The sequence below is a fragment of the Leucopleurus acutus genome (genome assembly GCF_964270905.1).
Source record: "Leucopleurus acutus genome assembly, chromosome: 10".
Taxonomy (NCBI): domain Eukaryota; kingdom Metazoa; phylum Chordata; class Mammalia; order Artiodactyla; family Delphinidae; genus Leucopleurus; species Leucopleurus acutus.
In genome coordinates this window covers 22,770,340-22,788,439 of record NC_139153.1, presented here as the reverse complement: position 1 = coordinate 22,788,439, position 18,100 = coordinate 22,770,340, and the positions used below count along the sequence as shown (strand labels likewise).

Genomic DNA, 18,100 nt, shown 5'->3' with positions numbered 1-18,100 from the left:
GCCTTTTACTATGTAGGGCAATATGCTGAACATTCTTGGCTATTTAAGCATTCTGAGTGTTTTATCTTACACTCCCAATTATTTTCATTGGGCCTTTCTTCTGAGTAAATGTGGGTTTCTCCATGGGGAGAAGTTCTGGTAAATAGGATTTTCTCTCTTTTTTACATAAACAAATGTACATATACATAGATACTGTATTTGAAGTGTATATATTTAGGAGTTTGGCCCAACTGAGTAGGTATCTTGAATTCATGTAACTGGAAGGACTAAAACAATTGTGCTGTAGTCCATTGCCTTTTGCAGTATTGTGCTTGTATAACCAAATGATTGAGCAGGGCATGGCTGTGGGCACGTAAGTGATCAGTTTATAACTCCTGGCTTATAAGAACCTGAAGGGATTCTAGCTGCAATCATCAATGCTCTGGATTTATCACTGCTCTGATCAAAAATCTCCAATGGATTTCTATAGCAGGGGGCTCTGTGAAGGCAGGAACTGGGTCTGATGTGTATACTGCTGTGTCCTCAGAGCTTAGGGCAGTAAGTGGAACATAAAAATTCAATTAATATATGATCAATATAGGTTAAAGTCTTCATCAGTCAGGATAGACTAGGTTATAGTGCAAATACAAATAGCCCCCAAATCTCAACTGCCTAAAGAACAGAATATTTCTTATTTACTATCTACATCTATTGTGGGTGGGTAGGGGAAGGGGATGCCTCTGCTCTTTGCAGTCTTTCAAGAATCCAGGCAGATAGTGTAACTAGTCCCTGTTCAGGCAAAGAGAGATCTACAGGGTGTTGCTTCGACAATTAAATGCTCCAGCCTCAAAGAGATACCATCAGTTTTGTTGATACCTCATTGGCCAGAACATTATGGCCCACTAAACAGTAAAGTGATCAAGTGATGGAGTCCTACCATGGTCAAAGGTGCAAAGGCCTAACTTCTTTGGAAGGTGTGAGAGTAATTTTGCTTTGAGATGGAAGAATGGACTAAATTGCCTTAAATGTCAATATCCGTTGATGCTTACATTGTTAGGGAAAATGATCATTGGCTGCAATACAATGGACAAGGTATTTGGAAGAGAAAATGGAACTAGGTTGATATTCTTGTTCCATCACATACATATATAGAAGCCACTTAAAAATGTAAGGGAGGGGCTTCCCTGGTGGTGCAGTGGTTGAGAGTCCGCCTGCCGATGCAGGGGACGCGGGTTTGAGCCTCGGTCCGGGAGGATCCCACATGCCGCGGAGCGGCTGGGCCCGTGAGCCATGGCCGCTGAGCCTGCGCGTCCGGAGCCTGTGCTCCGCAACGGGAGAGGCCACAGCAGTGAGAGGCCCGCGTACTGCAAAAAAAAAAAAAAAAAAAAGTAAGGGAAAGTCTTTATTCCAGTCGTTTAAAAACAATCTAACAATGCCTGAGTGCCTTGAACATAATCCATGAGTATGTTTCAAGTTTATTAAATTGAATTGTAGATAAGAAACTATGTTGAGCTTTAGTTTAATCCCTAGAAATGAAAAATATAATGTACCGTTTTCAAATGGTAGCCTTTATTAGCAAATGTGAACTTCCTTTTATTTTTAATGCACTAGCATAACAGAAACACCAAAAAAACAAACAAACAAACAAAGACATGGGGTAAATACTACCTTCCACATTTCTATATTTCAAATGCCTGGAATGTACTCAGTATATAAGTCTTGAATGAATGTATAATAATTTTTTGAGTCTGTCTTAATGGTAAAGAAATGAGAAAATATAATGGTTAATTTTGGAGGGTTGTTTTTTCCATGAAGTGTTTAATCCTGGCGTTTAGGAGGTGGGCTCTTGACCCAGATCATTGGGGTTTGAAATCTGCTCTATCACTTAGTAGCTATAATACCTTGAGCAAGTTTCTTAATGTCCCTATTCACCCTCTGGTTCCCCATCCATGAAATGAAGACAATAATCATTTCACCTATCTTATGGGGTGGTAAAAAGGATTAAATTACACCTTATAAGCAACATACTATAGAGTAGTGCCAGCACATGGTGAAGGTTCAATAAACCTTACCTGCTGCTACTGTAGTTATTATCATTTTTGTCTTGATATTGAACGGTCGGTGTGAGCTTTCTATATATACTCACCAACTCAACAATAATGAATGACAGAAATGAAACACGCAACACCATCTAGAACTTTGGCACGACTTATTCTCACTCTAAGATTTGTATTTACTGTTACCTTGAACTTTGTTTATTGATGAGCTTTAATAAATGGTTGTTAGGGTCCAAAGAGCTATTCTGTGTGTATTGTGCAACTGTGCAGGACCAGTGGGGAAGACTGATGCGTCTGCAGGGTCCCTCATTCTCTCACTCTGTGTAACAGGAGAGGAGTGAATGGCTTCTAAAGACACACGGCAGCATCAAACCTTCCTTATAAAGCCTGTGGAAGGCAAGAGAGTATTCTGAGGCACTTGAAGAGGTTTTTGAGGCTGGAATATTCTGAGAACTACCTTGATTTAAAAAAAAAAAAATTAAAGACTAAACAGTATGATCTATGACAGTGGCCATCACATCAATCTTGTTTTCTGCCTTGTCCCCCAGCATCTAACACATAGTAGGTACTTTATAAGTGATTCATGAAATAACTGATTGAGTTCTTGGAATGAATCATTGCTCGTGCAATCTGTAAGTGAAAACTAGGTCACCTTATATGCATCGATAATGTGTAGGTACAGTGACATCATATTTCCAAAGAAGAAAGTGTCTAAACCATAATACTAGAAACAAAATGTTGAACTTCTGAGTGTCTCCTCTCCCCACCCCAGCATATTATTTGAGGGAAATTTTTAAAAAATGTCTTGAGCATATTTCTTTATTTAAATCCAGTCTTCGATGCTGAAAATGACATATTTCTATTTATTAAACATGTTAAAAAACTCAGAAGGTTTGCTTTGCGCTTATGCCTATAAACATCTATATTGTAGTCTAAATAGACCATATTCCCAGGTTTAGCTGCCAAAAACAATCGACAGCCTTAAATTTGTGTAAACTCAACAATATTTTGGGTTAACTTACTGGTTAAAAGAACATTAAGAGGTAAGAAATGGCTTACATTTCACTTTCCCATTTGCTGTTAGGAGTCTAACACCCATTAACACTATCAGTATTTTGCAGAATCCTTTTTTCTTTTGTTTCTCCTGCCCTCTTTACTCTTCCGGCAAATGAATAGTATCCGTAAAATCTCTAAGAGAACGACGTACCTGGCAATACAGTGTTAAAGTGCTGCTTGAGTTGTTCAGGAGTTAGTGGGCAGGTATTACAATTCAATGTAGCTATAATAAAGGGTAATGTCACTTTAAGACATGTGATACTTTACAGAGGAGGGATGTATTGAAAGAGACTATTGCTACTTACAGCGCCATATAGCAGCCCTGCTCCTACATTTTGCTGCCTTACTCTGCCCTGAATGCACTGGAGTGGGGATGGTCCCTCATTAACTATAAACTGATTCTCATCAGGAAACTGCACAATATCTCACCATCACTTCAAAGGTCTCGTCAGGCAGAGGTGACGCCAGGAGATGATTTAAAGGTGAAAATGACAAGGTTTCCAGTCCTCAAACCTTGGTTCCTTTTCTGACAATACAGTCTGAATGAACCCAATGTCTTCTTTACTGTGGGAGTAGCATCGGAAGAGAAAAACATATTTTTTAAATCCTGATAAAGAAGATTATTGGGAAGCTCTTTTTAAAAAAATCTCCAATTGTGGCACAGATGGATTTTAGAAAGTGTTAGAGCTTTCCAATGAACACTAATAGAGTACTCTGCTCTTGGCTGGATCTTTCAGGTAAGAAGCCTCTTTAAGGATTTAAGATTCAGAAAGCAGATTTCAAACCTATTCAGTCAGGTCTAGAGAACTATGTAGGGCTGAATGCATTATTTTGCGGGGCGGGGGTTGGGGAACACCTATTACCATAGAGACAACCTCTTGGTAAGAGAGTGAGCAAAGAGAGCTATATGCAGGAACCTTGGAAGTAATGCTGAGAATTAAAGAAAGTTAAATGAAAAAAAGAAAAAGAAGGAAAATACTGCAAACGTCAAGTCACAGCAATCTTTTTGAGTGCTAAGATCTGTGTGGAAAGCTGTCAATGAAAAACTGTTGTTTTGATTGTGGTAGGCTTTCTTCAAGTTTAGATGAATTCCTAGTGCATTTTAACTGAAATTCACAAGCAATCCTTGCATGCCACAGTCACCTCTATTTTGTCTTTCTATAATTTGCAGGGTATTTTGAAAAGGCACCCAAATGCATTCATTTCAGAATTCATAGGAGGGGTGTTGCTCTTTATCTTTACTGAAGAGAATGCATCTATGGTACACCGATAGTTCTGAAGACAATGAGGTTAAATCTGTTGTACACAAAAGTAAACAGTGGGCTGTGAAACTAATTATAAAGTGAATCGTCTACGTGAATCACAGACCGGGGCATGAAAGGCACCATGCTGTTGAAAATAATGTTTTCCTACTTTGCACTTAATTATGGTTGTCACCATTTATCTATTATAGTTCTAAAACCCTTCTTAAAGACTACATCTCTCTCTCTTCTAAAACCCATAAATTATCTTGTATTATGTCGATATACACACACACATATAATGTATACGTTTTGCTTGCCGGACATCACAGCTTTGGAAAGAGTACCGATTTCCACGAATAAAGAAGCCACACTGGGAGGTCACTAGGAGGTTTTAAATGTAGCGTTGAAATACTTGAAGTGTATGATTTGACAGTGGCAAGATGAAAAAAAAGAAAGAAACAATCTACATTCCAAAGATCTATCTAGGAGAAAGGCATATACTTAACTGGATTACTGTATAGAAAATGCTTCCATGTCAGTGGCTAAGGATGATGCTTCAAGTTTGATTAATTTGACAAATATGAAATGCAGCATAAGGTGTTGTTTGAGAAACTGGACAATATGCAGCGCAGTTGAGCCTTTGTAGCTCCTGAGATTCTCATAGGTGCCGAGAAGACTGTCAAAGTTTCAGTGCTTAAGAAAAGGTGGATGTTCAGCCATAAATACGTATACCACCTGTACATGCATATTCATCAACACTACAACAAATGCCACGATAGGCTCTTAGGAGGCAAAGCAATATTGTAAATTATGGTTTGCTTTAGGAGAGATGCTTAGATCTTGTATCTGAAACTCATTCTGGCTGAAGATAATTCCTTCTGGTTTTAAGTCCAGCCAAAAAGACCATCTCTTTTAGGAGATTACAACATGCCTCTGAGAAATGATTACTTAGTTTAGGCGACAGCATTGGAATTAAAAATTCATGACTGTAGAATTAAAAAAAAAAAAAGAATCCACTATTTCCTTCCAGGCTTATGTCAGACTTGCAATGAAGTTAGAATGAACAGGAGCGTGCAGCCTTTCAATGCCTGGAATAACTATAGCTTAAAGATCATTGTGTAAAACTGCATGTTTAGTCAGGATACAGTGTTTCAAACTGCCTAACAGATAGTCAAAAACTTTATTTCTGTATTTTGGCCATCCTAAGAGTTTGGTTTTGAATAATTTCAAAAATGGATTCATGATCTCATGGAGAGTGACCTCCCTCAGTCCCACCTTGTGGCATGACCTCTTCTGGGTCATTAATTCTAGCCAGCAAAGTAGCAAAGGCACATGACGTCTGAGACCCCCCTTCTCTCACCACTGGGACTGACGGAGCTGGGGGCTCAAACCCGGGGGTAATCCTTCCTGTCTAATGTTCTCTTTAGAGAATGGCAATGGTCTCTGCGATGCCCTGGGTCCTGTATTTGTGGATAAGTGCTTGTGCGATGCTGCTCTGCCATGGATCCCTTCAGCACACTTTCCAGCACCATCACCTGCGCAGACCAGGTAAGTTGGAAGCTGGCTCCACGGCAGCCTCCCGTTTCACCGCTGTCTTTTAACAGATGGTTGAAGGCAAGTGACAGAAAGTGCTACAGGGTGGGCAGCTTGCCTCGGAATTTCAAGACTTGTTGCCTGGATGCTTTGGGGAAAGAGGGGGATACTAAAATGTCTTGGAGGTATTTCTAATAACTTCTCAGAAAGGTGGTTTTCTCTAAGAGTCCCGCCACCCCTTGGCACACACCTTAAAAAGGAGAAGTCGTTTGTTTTGGAATACTTTGGTCAAGAGTGAAATATCCTGCAAAAGGTGGGATAACTTTCAAGACTTGAGGAATTTTTGAGGCAAAATATGATCTTTGCAACCAAGAAAATAATGTGTCCATGTTCCTGGGATTCATTTTTATCTAGCATAGATACCATAATCTTGGTGTGTATGTGGCCAGAGATTTTATGTGGATGTCAGTGCCAAAATTAACTTTGTAAGTAGTTTGTGAGTGAAAAAGAAATTAAAAAGTAACTTACTATTTCTTGTCTGGTTTGTCTCCTCTCCTTTCTCCCTTCTTTCACTTTCTGTTCTTGCGGTATGCTCGATGCCTTTTTTTTTTTTTTTTTTTCCTATCTCTCGGCATTTTCCGGGACAAGTTCTCTTTAGCGTGATTTTTTTTTTCCTATATCGAATTTTGAGTTCCAGACGCATTTTGCTTTCTTCGTTTTTTTGTTCAAAGTATATTTCTTACCCTTCCATGGCCTCACTCTTCAATCAGGATTTCTCTCTCCTTCTGTGCCTCTCCAGCTCTCTCATTACTGTTCCCCCAGCTCGATTGTCCTCACCCGCCCTGGTTCTCGGAAAGGTTGCCTTCCATTTTCTGCTTAGCTTCAGCCTTTGCATCCATTTACTCCACCCGTCACCTGCACCGCACCCCTTCCCCTCCCCCTCCCACCCGATCGCCAAGACCGGGCTCTGGGGACCAGTTGCGCGCCCAAGCTCCGGATCCTTAGTTCTCTAGAGCTCCCAGCTCTCCGTCCCCACCCCTCCTTCCTTCCAAATCCCTTCCTGGCCTCCTCCCATCCGCCAGGCTTCCGCTAGCTGCGTTGTCTAGCCTTTGCTTTTTTCTGGCTCTGCAGCCAGTCTGGGCACCGATCCTGCGCTCTTCGGCATTCTCCTCCAGCAACACCTCCCAGGGCGCTCGCTGCTTGCGGCTTTCCCGGGTTCTGCTTCCCGGCTGGGGGCAGGATCTAAAGAGTACGTGTACAGCCCGGGTCCTCCCACGCGGGCTGCAGGGGAGCGCGCCAGCTTGCTGGATGCTAGACCTTGGGTCGCTCCGGGAGGAGGGGTTTGGCGGGGGCTGAGCTTGGGGCACAGGCCCAGGGCTGCCTCTGGGCCTCAGCCGCCCTCTTTCTCAAAGCCCTGGATCCGGGAGGGAAGGCGAGGGGAGGGCCTGCCCCTGCGGGAGGGCCTGGAAACGGCCCTGCCCATGCTGCGCGCTGGTATTTCTGCCTCGCGTGTCCTGAGCCTGGATCAGCCACTGCCAGAGTCCGAGGCTCCAGTGCCGAGTTGGAGGGGGAAAAAAAAAAAATACAAAAGACGTGGAATCCCCAAGTTACCTCCAGTCAGTAGATCTCCAATCTGTTCTGGCAAAAAACGTCTTTGACTTGTTACAAAGTCATACAAATAACGTGAGAAAGCGGCATTTACTGTAATACTTAACAATAAGCACGCAAGACAAAAACAACTAATGTGAGTGCTTTAGGCACACTGTTACGGTGAATTCACCTTGCTTGGCTTAATTCTTATTCAAGTAGGTGTAATTTCCCACCCTGTTGCTCAGGAGACTGAAGTTCTGAGGGTCTGAGCGACTTGCCTGAGATCACACAGCTAATACCTGCCATTGGGGACTTTGGTCTGATTTCATCTCCAGAGCCTGTTTCCCAAGGAGGAACTAATGGCTCCCAGTACAGAGCACAATCTTGCCAAGTAGCCTTTTTGAAGAGATGTGAGCACCTTCACGTAATTCGTGAAAATTTTCAAGTTATGTCAATACACGGACTCATTTGAGCTGCAGACCCATTTTGAAAGGTGGCCATGGCGGAAGTGGTGAGGGGTGGCACTTGAGGATGGCAGAACTTAGGCTGGGCCATCGTCTCTGTCACTTAACATTAGTGACATGACCTTGGGCAAGTCATTTTTCTTCTCTGGGCCCCATTTCCCATTTAGGGATATTGTGGGGAGTGTAAATAAAATAATCTTCACGAAAGTGCTTTGTAAAATGTAAAGCTCTTCAGAAAGATCAGGAATTACCGGCATCCTCCCTTAGTAGACTACAAATGTGCAGATCACAGATGTTGAATGAGTGACATTTTGCTGTTCACACAGCTAATGATCCACATAGTAACAACGATCTTGTTTTTAATCTTGCTGTCATTTTTAACTATGTGGTACCTGGCTAGAATATAAGACCAAATGCTACCTGTCTTATTTTGTGCCCTGTGCATACAGTCAAGAAATACGGTACAGTTTGCAATGAGCTTTCACGTAGACTGTCTCTCTTAATCAGTAAATATATTAGATTTTTTTGGTGGAGGGTTATGGCTATGCTACTTATAACAAACTTATGTCTTTATGGGGCTTATTATCAAAATACAGTCATTTTAAACTGGGAAATACATCATTGGGCTCTGTCTGCAATTAAACTCAGTATTTTTTTCCATTGTCTCCTCTTAGTAATTGCTTATTATCGTCAGTGTGTGGTTCATCTGTGCCTCAAATACCCCAAAAAACTGCAGCACTGAAGCCAGTTTCAACCCCAAGCGTTTATACATTTGAGACGCATTTCAGATTCATCAATGACATGATAACAACTATAAATACTCCCTCCTAGATGTAGAAAGATGAAAATGATATTAACTAAAGTCCAATGGTTCTAGGTATTAGGTTTATTCAACTTTCTTGGGTTTTTCAACAATCACTGCAAAGATTAAAGCAATAGATCTTAGACATAGCAATATTCTAGATTATTTCAGTCAGAAATACAATCTTCTTTAATGCAATCTTCGGTTTTGATTTTAAGAGTAAATATATGCTTTCTGTGATGAGACTTGTGATGTTTCACTTCGTAGGTCTTAAATCTTCAGGGACACTAATGAAATGTGTATGAAAACAAGAGAGAAATCAAGGCTAGTTATCTGTGATAATCCCCCCTTCGATGAGCAAATAAATAAATAAATAGCTGGATAAATGAGCAAAAAGGAAAAACATAATCTCATTTTCTCAAATCGGTTAAAACAAGTGACATGATGAGAAAAAATGAGACACCAGCAGACCCTGAGCTTTGCCACATTTGCCTAAGCTTGAAAAATCACCTCTTTCATGAAGCAGGAGCAGGCAGACACCGTGTGCATATCAAGTATCTGGGAAATGTGAAAAATGACACATCTTTCACTCAAAGCCCTGGATGGAGTGAAGGCTTTACAGCTGCCTCCTCACCTGCTTAGGAACGGCTGGTCCCCCTCTCTCCACGCTCTTCCAGGCAGCTTCACGTCCCCTACGTGGTAAGACGGATGGTGCTCTGATCCCAAGCAGCCAATCTCAGTATCTCAAGAAATAATCCACTACACTGACAGACGAGTGGAATTTGACACGATGTTCCCCTTGTTCAGACTGTGCTGCCCCTGGATGCCACCAGCCAGTCAGGGTCCTTTAGGCGAAATGGTTAGAGCTTTGGGCCAATTTCTGCTGTCAGAACATAGTATCAGCACAATGTTTCTGTGAGGCCGCGAATTTGTGATCTGTCTTCTCAATGCACTGGGTTTGCACAAACAGAATGAGAATATGTTAACTAGAAAACGGACTGATTTTAATGTATTCCCCTGCAGTCCCTAAGTACTTCCTATTTTTCATATTTATCGTATTACGATTGCACCATTTATTTTCAGTGACTCACTAGTTAAGGAAGATTAAAACAGTCAATCAAATGAAAGTGAATTTTAAAATTACACAAATAAGTAAAATGTGCTATAGATTAACAGATTTGTAATATCAATAATTTAATATTTGGCTAAATCAAGTTTTTTATTTTGGGACCGACGTAGGAAATTACCTTAATAACTTGAAGAATACTCATGACTTTAAAAAAAATATGTACAGTGAAGCTAGAAGAAGGACACTTAATTTAAAAAAGATAGACTGAACAATGCAAACTCAGAGTGGTGTTCCATTGTTTCAGGATATTAAAATAGACAGCTTCAACTCTTTATAATCACTAGTTGTTGTGTAACAGGTAAAAAAAAAATGAATGGTTTGCTAAACGCAACTTTCTAATGTACGATTAGTTTTTTCCCCTTACGGGTATACGAATTTTCACAGCGATTTTAATGGTTACTTAATTTTGAGTGTGGGTGTGGTGTGGGAGGTTGTCCTTGAAACTTAATAAAATATGGATGACTTCACAATACTTTAGTGAGAAAAGATCTTTGGGATTCTTTAGTAATTTAAAATTATAAAGATAAATTACATGAGACAAGAAGTTGTAAATGCCTTATGAATCATTTATTCTTGAGTCGATGCTATTTTATTGACAAGGGTGCATAGAAGTATAAAAAGATGACTCTGAATAGAATTGTCTGTGTAACTTATCCTCGGTCTGATTTAAAGCTTTATGAAGCCAACTGTGTATTTAGAGGTATTCGTTTGTGACTTATTACATACTGAACATCATTATCCATTTTAAAGCATGATTGTTTTTGGGTAAATATTAAAAAAGTTCTTATATGCCTTATAATTATTTTTGCTTACTGTTCAATATCACTTTATTGAAAGCTGCCTAAGGAATCCACATTAGAATACCAAGGTTCCTTACAATAAAGGGTTGTTTTATAATTTCAGTATAAAAGAAATAGTGAGAATACCAGTGGTTGCATATTGGCTTTCTCAGAATACGTACCAATACTAGATTGCTAAGTGTAGTGAACTGGTCTAAGGATTGGAACAGACAGGTTGTTATCTGGTGTAACTGGTGCTGGTGACGATCCATTGATCATCTGATTGACGATGTTGACCTCACCCTAGAGTCAGAGAGCAGCCATGGGCATTTGATGAGACCCCAAAATATCAAAATCAGGTAGAGATGCAAATAAAGATTTTCTGACCATCCCGTGAACTTATAAGAGAGTTATTACAGTGCTATCAAAGTACTGTTACTTATGTGAGCTCAAGCCCATGGCCTCCATTTTATACGACACTGCAAACAAATTTTTAGAACTGGCACTAATGAACATTAGTCTTCAATTGTTCATTTCTTAAAGTTCATTTAAGATGAAAACTCAACTCCTTTTTAGTCTTCCAATTTTGAACTCTGTGTGAAAATTTCAAAGCTTGAGTGTATAAATTGGTACATCGTTTTTTTGAAAACAGTTTTGCACTGTTTTCCAAAATGTAAAATGTGCCAGTCCTGATACAATTCCATTTCTAGATGCTTATCCTAAGAAAATGATTGGACAGGTTTAAAAAGATGTATGTTTAAGGTTTAGTCACTGCAACAATAATTTTAATGGCAAAAAATTAGAGAGGCGTTTCATCTCCATCAAAAGGGGACTGGTGAAATAATCATGGTGAATCTGCTCAATGGCGTGCAATGCAGCCGTTGCAGTGGACGAGCTATGTTCATATGTACTCTTGTGGAAGAGTGCCCATGATTTACTGCCGAGTGAAGAAGACAAGGAACAGAATACTCAGCTTCAAAACAGTTTGGAGAAAATAAATATTTGCACATGTATGAAAAATGTAGCAAGAGATATAAACATTCTTTATACAGTGTTAGTTAAACCTAGTGGGAGGACTGCATTGACTTAGACTTTTTATTTCCTACAATTTTGAAATTTTTTCAGGTTCATTTCTAGGATGGGCATATATTGATTTTTAATGAAAAGGTTAAAATATTTGCTGTAGAGAGTTTTATGATTAAATTAGAAATGTATCAATGTTCCCAGTTTAAGGAAAAAGAAGGAAATATAGGTAGCAAAGTATCATGAGCCCGTTTTCCTTCTAAGAGCCTTAATCCTATAAAATGTTTAGGCCAGCATTTCGCAGTACACAAAACACTGTCCCCTCAAAAGGCTCATTGGAAAAAAGCTATTAACTGTTGGGGAAGCACTCACTGCATGATATGTTCTTCTCTTAGAGATTTGTAGTGCATGTGTGTGTATGAAAGTTCTGGAAAGATTTACAGATAAGAAGCCTGACTGTGTTTAACTAAAATTTTCCAAACTTCTTTTATTTGGACAACAGCTACAGTGCCTATTCATATCACATGCTTTGAGAAGTGTGAGCCAAGATAATCCTGGAATCCTATAAAATTCATCTTTTTATCTCTTGCTTCTAGTGAGGAATTTGGCATATAGTAGGTGCTCAGAAAATATGTGTTAAATTATTAAGGAAAAAAGGAATGACTGTTCTGGTGGAATCTTGAACTCTCCCTTATTTTTTCCTACTTGTGTGTGGGTATTTGTGTGTGTATGGTTGGATGCATGTGTATCTGTATGTGTGTTTATAAAAAGGACATACCTCAAATAGAGAGTGGTATAAACACTAAATTGTCACTGTAACATATGCACGTATGTATGTGTGTATCTGTGCAGTATCTTTGGGTAGATATTTGACTGTATTTGACAGCCATTGCATTAGTCAAAATGGTCCAAAGAACAAACTTACAAATGCAGTAAAAAATTAAATCCCTAAGGTTTTCAGTCACAGCATGAGGGTTTTGGTTTTTTTTTCTATAGATTAGAAAACATTATAGGTGTGGCCTTGAGGATCTGAAAAGGAAAGTTCACTTAGCAAATAGGGAAAGGCCTTTTGCTTTCAAATCTTTTGATAACAAGAAAAAAATTCACTTCGTCTTTGCAGAAGGGAGAAAATAACACCAGACAAGCAATTTTTCCTTTCTTTAGGATAAAGAGAAGATGCATTATTTTGTTAACAGTTTGTATAAATTAATTGGATTCTCCAAATATAATGTCCTCAAAGCATTTAGGGAACCCTCTTGGCCCACTGTTTCTTTCTCTTTCCCGAACTTTATATAATAAAATTCCAGAGAAAGAAAAGAGAAAGAATATTATCACAGCAATTTTCTCTCAGAAGATGCATAGATATGCAGAGTGATCTGCTTACTCATTAAGTGAATCCATCCTCCATGCAAGGAAGGAGACCAACCAAACTTCCCCCTCAGTCTAGAAGGGAGGAAGACATCCCCTCAGCAAAGGCCATTGTTCTGTTGATAGAATTACCTGTGTTTACCTTTACTATGCCCTTACTAGACCTTCACTTCAAGGCATGCTTCCTTTATACCCAAGAATAAATACAAGCTGAGTCTTTGTACATCCAAAGGGTTTTTCTGATTTCCCATTCATGTGGATGAAGAATGGACCTATTGAGTCATATGCTTTGAAGTGAATAAATGCCCGCTTCCAGATTTAGATGAATTGCCACACGGGGTCGTGGGGGGGGGGCGGGGGGGGGGAAAGGAGTTCAATGCTCCTGAAATTGACAACAGATCCTGGATGAGAGTCCGCAGGCCAGCAGGTCATCCTTCCCACTGAATAAATATTGTGTAGGTATTCAATCAATATTTGCTGATCAACTAGGCAAGAACTTTATGTCTTTAAAAAATGCAAATATTGGTGAGAAAGCACCACGTTAAGCCTTTTTTTTATACCTAATGGTGATGAAGAAAGAACACCAGGGTAGGAGTAGGACGCTGGTGCTTTCAGCATCTCACGTAAGTTGTCAATTGCAAGGCTCCAGATGAGAAAGTTGGAGGGAATCAATGGTTTTCATATTGTTCCTAGCAGCTCCAAGGAGGTGGTCTCCAAGGATTTGCATTCCACAAATAGTGAAGTATATTCTGCCAAATAAAGATGCTTTAAGCTGCCCAAGGAATTGATTCATTGACTTCATCCATTTGATAGAGCAAGAAGCTGTACAAATCACCTTTGCATATTTAAAAAGCCCTCTGCTAAAGCTATATGAAAACTTTCTGGATGATTTCATAGATGGAGAAGGCAAATAGCTTCACAGACCAGGTCGTTAACAAAAATAATTGGATCAGCCTAGAGGCCAGACATTATAAAATGCTGAAAACTGTGGCAACTTAAGAGCATTAGGCACATCTAGAGGGCACAGTGCATCCTTAGCTACTCCTGAGATGGGCTCAAGGTGACCGGATCATCTGATATTTCAAGGCAAATCAGAAACCTAGAATTTTATGTGTAATTTCTTTATCTTTTAAATGTCAGGTGGGCCAAACAAAACTTGATTCAGGGATATGTCCCACCTGCAGGCTGTCAGTGTGTGACCTTAGATAAGATTATCTCCAGCTCCAACATTTTATGATCCCTAATGAATTTATGCAAGCACAGTGGAGAGAGGTGAAGGCGGTGGGGCTAAAAGGGGAATTTCTATGCAGATCTGTTTTGGCCTGCTTTAAAATTATGCCCACGGGTGAGTCCTACTCTGAGTTATAACCAACACGCTAAAATGCTGTGTGTCTCCGAGCCTTTTATATGCAGCTAACTGGTATTACTGGGGGGGTCTGATAAACAGAGAGAATTAGTGTTACAAGGCCAATGGCCTAAAGAGAGGTCTCATTTGAATCTTGGCTAAAAATCAATTAACTTTCCTTTAGATTAAGGCTAGGGAGAAGGAGTAATCTGTAAATGTAATAAACCGAGGGAATCATCAGGCAGCATAGTGATGTCTATATAAAACCCTTTATTTAATACTTTATTAAACTTCTCAAAATCTAGTCTGTAGTCCACTAGAGGGTTATAAATTTATCTTGAAACCCAAGGCGTTTTGTTTTTGCCGTGGTTGTTATTCTTTTGGGTAAATGATTTAAGATTTTATGTATATTCATTTTGTATGTGAACATAGGCTACTTATTAGTATAGTGACTGAGTTATCATTCTACTAGAATGACATGTAACTAAGGTTTACCGAGCTTCCTTAATTCAGTATTCTGCTAAGAAAACTGGCTGCTAGCTCTTGGAAACATTGCGAAGGGCCTGCATGCAAATAATTAGAATTCATGCAACTTGGGGAAGGATAATTTGTTATCAGTGCATGTTGAGTGTTGTTTGAGTTGTTAGTGATTTTCCATTGCTGTGACCCTTGCTTTTTAATTATAAATTAGTGTTGCTTTAGTTTCATCATTATCAATTAAGTGTGCCGTGGGCTGTTTCATTAACCCTATAGTCTGTAATGATGCATATTTGCATATTTAGGCTTTTAAATTTCCTAAGGATTAGACTTTAAGATATTCTTGAGTTGTGATTCAGAAATGATTCATGTATATTCTTATTGTAAAACATGTATATGTAATCACTCTCAAACTTATTTGTACGGTGATACTTGTCTAGTGACATTGTTTATATGCCCGTGAACCCATGCAACATAAATTCTCAAGGTAAGTAACATTTTTGGATTATTTTTATGTCTGTAGGACATTGTTTCATAATATATTAGCATATTAATAAGCTTAACTTATTTTATAAAAACAATGAGTGATTCATAAATGCATCTTTCCAAGTATTTATTACCTAAGTATTTATTATCTAAATATTTTCCCGCTGAAAGTGGAAACAGGTAGGAATTGGATATTTCACCTCCTTGGGGTGCTGTAATCAGGAAAATTTGAACCTCACTGTTCTGTGAAGAAACTGCATCTAGAGACCAGCCCTACTGAAACTCTGAACTAAAAAATGTGTGAGATGGCAAAAAATTTTTAAAAACCCATTTTTTCTGAAATAAAATAAGATGTAAGACAGGAGAAGATACTGTTTGGAAGCTTCTCAGATGAGACCTTATTAAGTTGGATTGTTTTTGTGTCTTCTTAAATCTCTTTATCTGATGAAAAAGCAAGATGCCATGTACTGGACATGTGCTTGAGAAACTAGGTCACTGGGTGAACATTTGTAGGGCAACATTTTTGACAGCTACTCCCAGGATCGTTTAGAAGTAAAAGCAGATTTATGGCATACATGCTGCCAATCTGCAGCCCTCTATCTATCATAGGCCTCGGGAATCAATCAGTGTTTGTTCCCACAGAGCCTAGATGTGATTTCAGAAACTTTTTCAGTCCTTCTCCGGGCATCACCTATCAATTGACTGACACGGGCATGCAAGTTGAGAGTCTTTGACTGTCCCTGTTGGTTCATTGACTGACCATCTCTAGGATCCCTCTCCTATCCGAAAGTGCATGCCATGAAATATTTCATTTAAAAAATAAGAAAAAGATCCAAAAGTGTGATTAAATCAAATTTAAATAGCCACAAATGTCCAGTAACTATGGTTTAAAATAGTGGATCTTTAGCACTTCTCTCAACTTCTAAGAGTTGCAGAACTTTCTTTTTGTTACATCCAGAAATTTTTGATTCCTTTCCCTATTCTCCTCTTACTCTATGTCAGTGATGCAAAGCTGCTTGCTGTAAGAGCTCTAACCAAGCAGGTGCTCTTGATCGTGAAACATGAAGCAATTCACTCTGACCAGAGAGGATTTGGGAAGCCCTCATAAAGGACTGGATTTTGTGTTGGGCTTTGAATTGGGTAGGAATTGAGTTTGTGGGAGAGGATCAAGGGGTAGCGTACCAAACTGGAGGGAACAGGACAATTAAAGTCTTATTGGCAAGTAAGGGGGGACAAGGTAGGGCAGTGACCTAAATGTCTATAGGCCCTAAACTAGCTGGAGAAACTTTATATTATTGCAATTAAAGGGAAAGCAAGATTTTGTTGTTGTTGTTACTGTTTTGTAATCTAAAGGCTGCCTTATCAATGTACACTGATGATCACAGATGAACAGCTAGTTAAAATGGAGGAAAGAAGCCCTGTTTCCACAATTTGAGTCTCTGTGGAAAGCAAGTCAGTTAATTAACAACAAATGCAGCAACTGTGTTCTGGCCAGACTCTCTGGGTCCCATGAGGCCCTTCACACCTTTGAATTATTGTTACCTTTGTGTAATACAAGACAAAATATGTTACTACCGTTGATTTTTGAAATCTGGTTATTATATTAGAGGAAACTGCATATCTGTAAATCAAATCCTAAGGATAAATTTTTTTATTTTTAATATACAACAAATTTAATATGTTATTCAACAAATGTTTATGGTCCACTTACTAGGTGCAGAAAACTACGCTTCCCATTAGTAATAGTAATGCCTCTTTATTATAATCACTGTTTTAACACTGCCTTTCCTGATCAGATCGTCAGTTCTGTGAGGATAGGGAACCCAGCAGTCTGGGGATGCCTGACTCAATGTCTGGCTCATGGTGAGAGTCAAATAAATACTTGAATGAATGAATGATCCTCAGCATTTGATGTTTCATTGAATCTTTACAGTTACCTTATGAGTTAGAACATCTTTCCATTTTACTCATAAGGAATATCTTAAAACATAAGATAATTGATTTGTTCAAGTTCATCTAGCTTGGGAGGGTAAGGTTGAGAATTTTGTTGGGTCCTGAGTAATGGCTCAGGTTCCTGAGTCTCTACTGTATGTAGCCTCTGCTATGGACGGTTCCTTCCCATGTGACACGTGATCTGTATCACAACCCTAAGTGGTCAGTTCTGTTATCCTCATTATATAAAACACTGCAAACTGTGGATAATAATTAAAAGCTGAGAGGAAAACTTAGGTTATGCCTTGACCTTCAGTCAGGTGCTCTTTCCATCGCAACCAAGTACTACTTCTAGGAATATCAGCAAGTTAGTCTTGGTTTAATTTAATTACAAAACAAATTTCTATGTTATGGGGCGTTGTTCTACATCAGCAGGCAACTAACTGTGTCTTGGGCTTGGCTATATCACGCAATAATTTTAATTTAATGTGGCTGAATAATGCTTTAGTCTTAATGCTGCTTTGCAAACAGGTCTGGCTGAGAGCATACTTTCGTTGCTTATTGGATTAACAGCGCCTCATTTTCAAGTATTTTTTACGGAACTATTGTCTCCTGATAAGTTCTTTTAGACTTTGGAGGCCCTTTTTGTGCTCTAGGCAAGGAAGCAGCAGCATAGGATAAATTTGCATTTATTAGACTCAGTGTAGTTTTTCTGTTTTACTTAAAATGAAGTTAGAAATCATTCACACTGGAAAAGAATTCTAACGGCAATTTAACTTTCTGATAAGATTTTTTGGCATTTATCATGTTGAGACTTTATAAATTATCTAGAATGT

General features: G+C 39.1%; 1 protein-coding gene across 1 annotated transcript in view; it reads left to right on the top strand.

Moving 5' to 3' along the window:
- Window positions 1-18,100, top strand: part of TAFA1 (TAFA chemokine like family member 1) — a 769,786-nt gene that overhangs the window by 291,252 nt on the left and 460,434 nt on the right. Inside the window, exon 9 of the mRNA XM_082849092.1 lies at window positions 5,764-5,884. Coding sequence (XP_082705218.1) covers window positions 5,764-5,884 — 121 coding nt within the window. The remainder of the gene's footprint in view (window positions 1-5,763; window positions 5,885-18,100) is intronic.